This window comes from Tinamus guttatus, unplaced genomic scaffold (genome assembly GCF_059628265.1).
Source record: "Tinamus guttatus ecotype Peru unplaced genomic scaffold, ASM5962826v1 Tinamus_guttatus_pri_ptg000226l, whole genome shotgun sequence".
NCBI lineage: Eukaryota > Metazoa > Chordata > Aves > Tinamiformes > Tinamidae > Tinamus > Tinamus guttatus.
Genome location: NW_028288760.1, coordinates 1164197 through 1174957, shown reverse-complemented (window position 1 = coordinate 1174957; position 10761 = coordinate 1164197). Strand labels below are relative to the sequence as shown.

Sequence of the window (10761 nt, the reverse complement as noted above, 5' to 3'; positions counted from 1 at the left end):
AAAGCTGCACACTTTGGCAAGAGGTTCAACATCACCCCCTGCCTGAGGACACTGTACTCAGAAGATATGTCCCCCACGAGAGTCTCCAACCAGCAAACAGGGATACTGGGTCCTGGCAACTGTATTCCCCCATATTCTAGAGAGACCGCCCACCTCCAGGTCATTTTCCAGGGATGCTCAGCCGCGGAGGCAGGGAAAGCCCTGCTCCCTCTTCCACGGGCAGAGCTCCGGGATAGGAAGCCCAGCATTACAAGCAGCTTGCAAACAAACGGACTGCATTCCACCCAAATCCACAAGCCAAAGGTAGCCTAAATCTCGGCTTTGGGACTCTGACGGATGAAGTTAGGGAGACTTCGACCTGCACGGTCACTCTCTGTTATACTCCGTTTCCTCACATGGATTCAGATCCTAATCACAGCTCGACTGGCACAGCCCCTTGGGACTTGCCTGTACTTTCTCCTAGGCAATACATGCAAAACAGGACAAAGTTGGAGCTGCAGGTGAATAACTGATAACACTCACACACATCTTGGCTACTGCTTAGATGTTCCGGGGAGTCCCACGGGTGGGAATAGAAGGGGTACTCGTGTCTGGTATTCACTTTGTTTTCGGTGCTGAGTACTTACAGTTCTCACTGATGTCAACCTGGGTCGAAGAAATCAGACCCAGTTGTCTTAATTAGCTGCATGAAGGAATTCCAAGGAAAGATTTCTTCTCAGTCACCAAAAATCACATTCAGGGAACACCTATGTCCTTTTCCACTTCTCTTTGTGTTGGACTTAGTCTCCCGGCGCACTAAGTAAATGGTTCCTCCCTCTTCCCTCAGCCTGATGGACTGGATGCATCCATGCAATTTGATACTAACCTCCTAGCTAATTTGTCCTGTTGCACTGATTAGATCCAGCTGAGCAGTAAATATGAAATTCACATTTCATGTTGGGGTCAGCTTTGCATGGACTTCTTCCCTTCCCAAAGGATGCCTTTATCCCGTGCCTCATTCAAAACATACCCTCCGCCTCCTTTACCAGACACAGCATAGAAAGGCAATGCTGCCTCATTCAAGATTTCATGCTTTGTGAATAAAAGTGATGTTTTTTTTCCAATGCTGCTTCGTTACAAAACGGACGAGGACAGATTGACTGAACATAAAAGGAATGGTGGCTGGAAGTGACAAGTGCTAGAGACACCACTGTTGAGATGGCTGGTTAATAATCACACAGCTAGAGTGGAGATTTAGAGGCCCTGATGGGACTCGGCTGTTCAGGGCACCCTGCACCCAGTGGCTGCCATCAGTAGAGGCAGATAAAGCTCCTTCCCTGCTGGCTCTTGGTAGGCAAGTGACAGACTGGGGCACGTTGGGGAGGTGATTGAGCACCTATGTGAGGTTATTTCTGCCCCTGCCCCATGGGTCTGGCAGCAAACCTCACCCATCAGTGATACCCAGCTCCTTGCAGCCTCAAATCACCCTGCAGGTTGATGCATTGGCCCGAGTTGCCCTGTCCAGGGGTGCAGGATGGGGATGAGTGGGGCCCATGACGAGCCACGGCTGAGACCTCCACTCATGACCTCTCTCCCCAAAACTAGACCACCCAGAGCAACATAGAGCCCAGGGGCATTTGGGGGCTAGACGGTGGTTACTTGAACCTGGAAACAGTGGTTTCTCTTGAGCATTCAGCCCTGGTCCATGGCGCAGCAATAAGAATCGTCCTTGGTCTTGCAGAGATACTGTGAAAATAAAACCCAGATGTACCAAGTCGGGACACTTAACACAGATGTAAAAACAGAACCCTGCTTTTATAACAGACAGAAAATAAAGTGGAATTTTCAAACAGATCTGCCTGGAGTTCCTTGGGCGCTGTTTATTTTAAAGCAAAGCTTTGCTGTGTTTGCACGTGTGTTTTGAGACTGTGCTAAACACCTTGACAACGCGTGCATCTTCTGTTTCAGCTCTCACACTGCATCAGAGAAAGTGGTGAGGTTCCTGGTTAAAAATACCCGTCAGCATCCTGCATTTTTCATTACCAGGCTGCCGTGCATCTTGTGATAGGATGACAAAGCTGATCTGGCTTGGAGCCGCCGGCAGGGCACAGAGCGGCTGAACTTCCGCACGCTTTGGTTTCCTGACGCCCTTTGCTTATTTAGCAAAAGACCGGCCAAGTGCTCACTGCAACCCTGCGGCTGGAGAGGGGAGCCTGTCCCCTGGGAGCCCAGGGAAGAGCCCTGGCCTTGCAGACCCCCATAAGCAGCAGCGTGGCGACACCTGAGCAGTTTTCAAACACCACTTTGCATTTATTTCATGGTTTCTCCCTGCAAACACTTCTCTCTTTTAGCCTTGTCCAGCTCACGGGCAGGCCCCTTACCAGGGAGCCCAGCTCGGGCACCGTGCAGGTTTGCACCACACGCCAGGAACTTGGCCGATGGAGCCCCACCAGCAGAGCAGACAGGCTCGTCGGCGGATCCATTTCCACAGTGGAAACTCTCCAGCCTCATCTGTTGATAGCAGGTTAAATTTAGCTGTCCTAGTTTTGGAGGGAGGGAGGGAAGGGCAGAGGGAGGAGAGCAGCCAACTCACAGCTGTTTTGGGTGACGCTGCAGCGGTCACCGACTGCACCGAGACACCCAAACACCCCCAGGAAGGACTGGCATGACTGTGGGCAGGACACGGGCTGCTGTGCCCTGCCAAGGCCAGGTCACCTCTGACAGCCCCAGTCTGGTTGTGGAGCTTCAGGGAACCATAAAGTAAGTCCTGGGCAAGTACTTCGGTGTCTGCTAAGGTGGCAAATCTAAACTTCACTTTTTAGGTATTTTGACACGTCAATTCTTGAGTTTTCTCCCCCCACCTTTAAGCAGAGTGACACAAAGGTCCCTTCACTTCCTGCACTTGCAGAACCCCTCTGTTAACCTCAGCTGGCCCCGCTCTAGAGATCGTGCTGGGGACTTCCCTCCGCTGATACAAATCAGGTTTGTTTCCCATTTCCTCTATCTTGGTAAACTGCTCACAGGCGGTGTTGCACACACAGATTTATTCCTTTGCAGTTGCAAGCTTTAAAGCAAAGATCCTTTAGCAATGCACTGACAGAGACTGAATCCACTAGAAAAGTAGCCCTTTGCATGCTCACAGAGCAAAGCTCTCCCGAGAACCTGCATCGAGATTCCCAAGGCGCAGACAACATCGCTGAGGAGTCATGTCTGAATCTGCAACAATTTCACATTTGTCCTACTGCATTTCCCCTCGTCAAAACACGCTCCAGGTTTATTTCAGCTTTGACAGCACTTGAAAATCCATTTAAATATGCTTTAAAAAGCCTACTTGAAGCTGTGTGGAAGAGCACGGAGCTGTGTCCGAGCTCGGCCTCCCAGGACACGTCCCCGGGTGCAGAGCTCCCGCAGCGCCGCCGCGCGCTCTGCGCCAAAGCCTCGGGCGGGATCAGCTCCCCTTGTGCAGCGCTGGAAGCGACGCGCAAGGGCAGGACACGTGCAAACCAAGAGGGGATAAATAAAATGTCAGCGCAGGCTGTGGGGCTGCGCAGGCAGGGACACGAACGCGGGCTGACAGGGGGACCGGCCCTCGCCGGGGGAGACGGCGCTCCGGGGCTGGGGGCTGCAATCTGTCCCTTTTCCAGAAGGGGAAAGGAGGAGAAGGGAAGAAACCCCTCTTTGTTACTCTTTTAGTCATCGAAGAAGCAGAAAATCAGGATGGGTTTCCCCAGGGGCTTGGGGAGAATCTACAGCATGAGGCAATGCCCTCCCTTCCTGCCAAATCCTCACACCAGGGTCAGCACTGAGCCCTATCCGAGGACCAGCAACGCTCAGAGGGCTCCTGCCCTGCAGCTAGCGACACAGTCCTAGAAGGGGAAGGAAAATGTCTTATTTTTTTAATAATAATAATAAAGCCTTTGATAAAAGCCTTGGAAGGCTCCTCTTGCTAAAATAGAGGAGGAAAAGTGGGGAAAATGAAACAGAATTGCACAGGCAAAACCATGAAGTCCTTCCAAGCAGGCCTGAGCCACCACTATGAGTTACCTGAGGATTGACCATCATGGATAGCAAATGAGCAGGGGCTCCGGGTCCAGCCTGGGCATTCGGTACCAGCTCTGCGGCGATGGGTCCTCACCAGGTTGGAGCTTCTCCCTTGGGTGGACATTGGACATCTGTCCAGCCAGGACTGGACGGAGGCCACCAGCTTGCGGACAGGCCACCTAATGCAGATGACAGATTACAACAGCTTCTGGCAACCACCAACCCAGCTTCACATGCACTTGCCAAGTCCCTGAGTCACCTAATAAAAATGCAAATTTTTCCAAGTTGACTTTGCTACGTTTTATCCATATTTCTGTAGGATCACGGTCAGGATCAGCCCCTCTACAAGGCTCAGCAACTCCTGCAGCTACTATGGAAAGCAGGAGCGGCACCCATTGCTCAAGGGCAAATAGTTCAGATCGTTGGGGTATTTAATCTGCAAATTTGGAAGCTATACAAAAAACAAACAAACAAACAAAAAACCACACACCCTTGTTTGATCGGGGCTCATAGTAATTCGGATGGTGCCTTTGCTGCAGAAAAGGAGTGAAACAGGTACAAGCTGCACAGCAGAGACAACCCCCAACTGCTCCCATCGTTCCAGAAAAGAAACTTTAAATGGCTCAGCGTGCCAACGTCGCATTCCTACCAAGCCAGGCTTCTCCATAGCAAGTGGCCTGTTCGCTATCTGGGGGAGCACAGCTGATACGGCCTTGCGAGGAGGTGCCGCATGCCACAGCTATGGGGATTAATGCAAAGAATTTAAGGTCAATGGTTTGGGCCAGCTACTATTTATAACGAGGAAGGAAAAGCGAAGAGCAGCAATATCACCTCTAGGGCTGGGGAGTTTTCCCGATTCCAGGAGAACGTGCTGGAATGGCCCAGCTCAACCTCTCCTCACTCCTCCTTCCATCTCCCCACTAGCAACTCTCACAAGTTGTTTCCTCTGTTCCAGTAATCCCAAGAACCCTGGTGCTCACTGGGCTGTGAACATGGTGTTTCTTCCACAAGAAGGAAGCCTGAACAAAAACAAGCAGCACCTCCCTCCAAATAGCACCGTCTCACACGACACCGCACGCCCAGGCTCAGAAATCCAGGGCAGATGTAAAAGCCTCAGAGTCTTCAGCCTTGCAAAGCCTCTGCACATCTAAAAATAAGTCCTCCTTGTACAGGATATTCTCTGCATTTCAGTGGTCTTTCCTTTGAAAGGAAACAGACCCAATGACATTCCCAATTGCAGAGACATCAATGACACTTTTCACAACTAGGACAGGAGTTTGTTCAAATACTCATGTTTTAGGTCAACTTAAAAGAAGAAAAAGGAAACAAGTTATTTTTTCAGGAAATGTTGATTTACATACAAGTATTTAGTTGTTTTCACTGTCCAGGGTTACAAAACAATTTTCAGCTATTTACAGTCCCCCCAAAATTATTATATATTCACTTGCAAACATTAGTCCAAAATATGTAATTGTGTTTTATATTATTCAAAAATAAAGTGTCAGAAAATTTCTGCCAGAAATAGAAAAAGTAAAAGTACCCCCAAATGCCCTACCAGGGCCCAGAAAACCACACAACCAGCATGTACTCAACTGATACCTAGGCTGTCATTTCAAATGCATTTTTCATGGTGCAACAAAAACCCATTACATCATTTAGAGGTTTCATGGAGGTCAGATGCATCAAACAGAAAAAGTGTTTGTCCACGATGCCTTCAGGGTATTCTTTAAAACATTTGTTCAGTATGTTTGAGTATAAACCTATGAGAATTTCACAAATGTTATTGACTGAAGCTAAGAGCTACAGGGAAAAAGTACAATCTCATACATACGAAAAAAAATATTGCTGACAGACTCCAACAGCCAAAGCCATAGGCTGCAAAATCACTAATGTCTCTGCATGGAGGTCACACTTAATTCAAGAGCCAAAAATTTCCCCATTATAACCTGAGCTCCAAGTTCTCGGTTCTATAAAAGTGACAGAGAGGTATAAAGAGGAAAGCTTTTACTTCCCACCTCTTTGCTGAACGCTACTGCCATGGGAACATGTTCTGCACGTTGCCTGTTCCTTTCAGATAATTTCCTGTTTCTTCACTAAGCCTCTGGCTCACACATGACTCAGTTTTAGCACTTCAGTAAGATAAGCATGTGCCCCATCCCAAAATTGAAATTAGCAGGGCCAACTTCAGTCTCTTCTTAGGAATCTGGGATAATCAGCCATTCTCTTCGATGAAAAATGAAATGCTGGGAAAGAACTTGGGCTACTCTGTTCTCTGGCAATAGGTAAGAAGCATTAACGACAACAGGAAGATACATCCACTATGGGATGGGAGCCACAGCACCCATGTGCTTCTTCTAGGTCCAGGGAGAGAAATCCCTCCAAAACAAATAACACCAAGGCAGATAAAATATTTTAATATAGGGCAAGAACAAGTGTTGCATAAAAATAAGCATCTTTTTTTTTTCTTTCCTTTTTTTTTTTTTTTAAAAAAAAAAACAAAGTCAGAGTTTGTATTTAAAGGAAAAATTGTTTGGATATTGATCGCGAAGGTAACTCAAGAACCTAAGTTCTGCAGGAGAAAGGTCAGAAGGTTCTTAGCTTCTCCATCCACTAAATCCAGAGGAAGATCTGTAGAGCAGAAAAAGCACAGCAAATGAGAGCTAGAATCTCCCTCAGGCAGTATTAATTTAGTAGATCTCTAACTTTCAGCTTCTCTAGTACCAGAAGCTTATTAAGACAACACATTGGTATTTCCAGCATCTTTTGCCTGAGACCGAGTCAACACATACTAATCAGATTATAATTAACTTTATTCTAGTGCCTATCATCTAGAGAGAGAGGCTGAGATATGATGGAGAGAGATATGATAGGGAAACAAAGTTTAAGAAACTTGCTAAGAGTTTTCCAGCGAGCTAGTGGCAGAGTGGAGGACAGAATCAACAACCCCAGTTTTCAGTCCAGCCCTTTAACTGTAAATTACTAGCTCACTCACACCAGAAAGGTGATTATTTCATATTTATTTTTAACCAAACAAATGGAATAGATTTTAGGTCTACACAGACACAGCTTAAAAACACACTCAAGAGGTATTTGGGCAAGGGAAGAGGATGATCTAACTGAAAATTCTTTCATACAAAAGATTAACCACTGAAAAGCACATATGCAGAGTCTGGTCTTTAAGCTCTATGTAATGCCACTAAAAAAATAAAGTTCTGGCTGTGTGTGTGCTTTCCTTTTTGCATATTATTGCTATTTTTAAAGCTTACTCTTGCATAACATTGAACTCTTGGTTCTACCTACATTTTGAATGAAGCATTAAACACAAAATGGTACTTACGTGTTAGATGATCCAAAACCAAACCCTGAAAGAAATGCAAGATTGAAAAAAAAAAAAAATTAAGAGGTATAATAAATGCTTAAGATGTCTACTAAACAACCCCTCCAACACACAGATTGAAAAACATTTCCTTCCTGCCCTAGGCCAGGCAAAGAGTGATGGACAAACAATGAAAGTCAAATCTCCATCTAGAAGAGAAGTGACTTGCCTGGGCTCCTGAGAGGATTTGCTTTCAATGCTAATCAGCTAGGCCCATTCATTAGTAGCAACTGCCTACAATAAGCCTGGCTGATTCATCTCTCCACGAAAACAGAGGATTGCTTTCTGAAGATGGGGTCTGTGCTTAATGCAAGCAGTGGGGCCAGCCAGCCCATGAATATATCTTCTCTTAAAGGCTCTGTTTCAGCTCTGGGTAAATCACTGTAGCTTCACTGAATTACACCAGCTAAAAGAATGGTTACTGGTGTTCCATCTCAATGTTGCAACGCGTGTTCTTTTGGCACTAAGTGCTTATACACCACACAGTACCATATGATACTGAAGAGACTCGTTATTTCTCAATATTTTCATTTGAGAAAGCCAAATACACAAAAAAAGGGTGGAAAGCAACATCAGAGATGAGGTATTCCCAAGGTAAGTGGTTTATTGAAATGCCAAACAGCAAAACAGTGAAAGAATTGTGAGACAGAGTTTGAGAAGATGCTAATCCCCACCCTGGGGCTCATTTCACCAGGCCCTGGTGCCTTTTCCATTACAGGTCCAGGCTCAGACAGATTTGTGATATGGAGCTAAGGAATGAATCACAACCGAGTTCCCAGGAAAACTGGGGAGACGGAGCCTGTTGGGGCTGTTACATTTTAGTTTCTCTTACCTCCTCCACCTGTGCCAAAAGCAGAGAATCCACTACTCTGTGTGCCAAAGCCAGTACCCTGCTGGGATAGTGATCCAAACGTTGGGGTATTTTGATTTGCTAGAGTGCCAAACGATGCTGTATTGTTACTGGTACCACCAAACCTGCATTTAAAGGAGGAAAAACTGTGTTTGCAAGTATATTCTTATGTAGAAAGTTTGTCGTCCTTCTGCCCACACGAAGGGCTCGAGGGCAGGGTCTACATTTAGCACCCAGACTCCCAGCTGTCAGACAGCACCTTCATCCCCTGCCCACGAGAACGTCCTCCAAATCTGCCTGTTCTTCCCTCTCCGCAGCCCTATTGGAAGCATACGCAGTCCCACTGCTTTCCTGAAGATCCACAACTCTCTGACACTTCTCTCCACTGCCTTTGGATTACTTCCCTAATTGCTTTTGAGGACAGGGATGAGAAAAAAGGTTTTTATATAAGGAAATTGGTTCTTCTTTCTCTACCCACTTCATCCAACCAAGCATTATGGAGCCATCAGTGTGACACATTAATGAGACCGTGATAATTCGATGCAGTGTGGTTCTCTGCCCCCCACATACACATCTCCTATTCTTGACGTACGAAGTGCACTCGAACAAGGAACTTAAAGCACTGCTCTGTCTTAAATGGGGCAAAATGCAGACACAAACCAACCAAATGACAAACTCTGCCAGTGCACAGTGCTGCTAACACTAATCCAGTGCTACTCCTCTCCTGAGCAGACTGTCGGCCAAGATAAATTGTGTGCCAGCTTTGGAAGACTGCGCCTCACACCAGCGCCCGTCATTTCTGACTTACAATATGATCTGACAGCATGTTAATTCACCTCTCCATCCATCCAAATCTAGTAGAGGTTTTTATTTCTTATTTTTTAAACATCAAAACGTATCTTTCCAGATATAAGACAACCCTTGCAGCAGTGTGACAAGCAATTCACCTGGTAAAGGAAGTCACGTCTCTCATCCTAGATACAGGTGACTGCACACGCTGCTTCCATAGATGGCCTTAGATACAGGGGTTATTTTGGTGACTTTGCAGCTCCGAGCCTGCTAGCCATTCCCTGTGCTTCTGGTTTGGCTCTTGACCTATGTAACCCTCACATAGCTTTACTCAGAACCACAAACATGACCGTCTCAAAAACAAAAACACCCACCCAAATCAACTACCCCTGAAACAGAGGACAAACACTTGCAAAATATGTAAACAATAAGACTGGAAGATGCAGTTTCCTGTTTTTTTCTTTTCTCTGCTGGAATGAGTGCGCAAGCAAGTTTTTAATTGGACCTGTTTGGCCTGAACGTAGTCGTAGGGCACGAAGGAGAGTTACTTGCTGATAGTGTAATGCCAAGGACGTACATTTGCCACCTACTGCAGAAGGTGTTTTGCAATTTTTGAAACGCTGTATTTGCCGAGCAAAACAAGGAATCAAGTGCTATTTACTCTGGTGTCAAGCACAGGCTTAAGGAATAAAGAATCAGATAAAAACAATCAGTGTAGGATAAGCACAAGTCACAATGGACCACAGGCTGCTATAATGCTCCCCCACCACCTACATACAGTGGTTTCTCATTAGTATCTCAGTCCTACCTGTGGGATTTGGGGTAAAGCAGCTAGACAGACACACAGATAAGGGCATTCATTATTTTCTTTGCAGGGCATAGCTGGCAGATCTAGACTGGAATATATGCTAAGTGGGCACATAGAAAATGTTCCTGCACTCACTTAGACATGCAGGACGGCTCACGTTTCCCCTCCATTGCTAAAGATTCAATATAATCCTTTCAGCATTTAAATGAATCACACAATTAAAATGATCACACACATCAATTCCTTTAGGGTTAAGGATTTTGTTTTATGACGCTCTCCTTTTGGGAGCCTTTAAAAAAGAAATAAAGAAAACCAGGGACATTTACAGCTTTGCAACCAGCTACAGAACATAACGAAGGGGTAACTGAGCGCACAAGTTTTCATCATGCAAGAAGGTTGTTTTCCCAAAGCCTGGATCCTGGTGAGCTTACCCAAATCCTCCAGCGCTGGCTGCTGCTGTACCCTCGCCGAACACTTTGCCTCCCGTAGAGCCCAGAGGGCTTGAAAAGGTTGGGGCTGAACCGAATGCTGGCACCCCTCCGAACCCAGGGGATCCCCCAAAAGTGGGAGGGCTGCCAAACACTGGAGCAGCACCGAAGCCACCTGAGCAAGACAGAGGCAAAAAGGGACAAGAACATCAAGTGAATAGTAATGAAAAACAAAAAGATGAGTTAGATTTCTAAGCAGACAACGTCTGTAACAGGGCTGTAGACATTGTCTTATGGACATGATGTTATTTATAAAATGAACTGCCACAAAGGTGCCAAACTGCAGGATATTTTGTTACAGAAGGCAGGAATAAGCAAAGTGCCTGAATACATACAAAGAGCTGCAATTCCATTAAGAGACTATCCAGAAGAAAATCATATTTATTTGAATATCTGAACACAAAATCAACTCAGTTCAGAGTTGTACCAT

At 46.1% G+C, this 10761-nt stretch overlaps 1 protein-coding gene across 1 annotated transcript in view; it reads right to left on the bottom strand.

Moving 5' to 3' along the window:
• Positions 1-6512: 6512 nt before the first annotated feature.
• Positions 6513-10761, bottom strand: part of NUP214 (nucleoporin 214) — a 39360-nt gene continuing 35111 nt past the window's right edge. Inside the window, exons 33-36 of the mRNA XM_088525290.1 lie at positions 10275-10446; positions 8229-8371; positions 7358-7382; positions 6513-6648 (exon numbers count right to left, since the gene is read on the bottom strand). Of these exons, the coding sequence (XP_088381416.1) occupies positions 6615-6648; positions 7358-7382; positions 8229-8371; positions 10275-10446 (374 nt within the window). The 3' untranslated portion in view covers positions 6513-6614. The remainder of the gene's footprint in view (positions 6649-7357; positions 7383-8228; positions 8372-10274; positions 10447-10761) is intronic.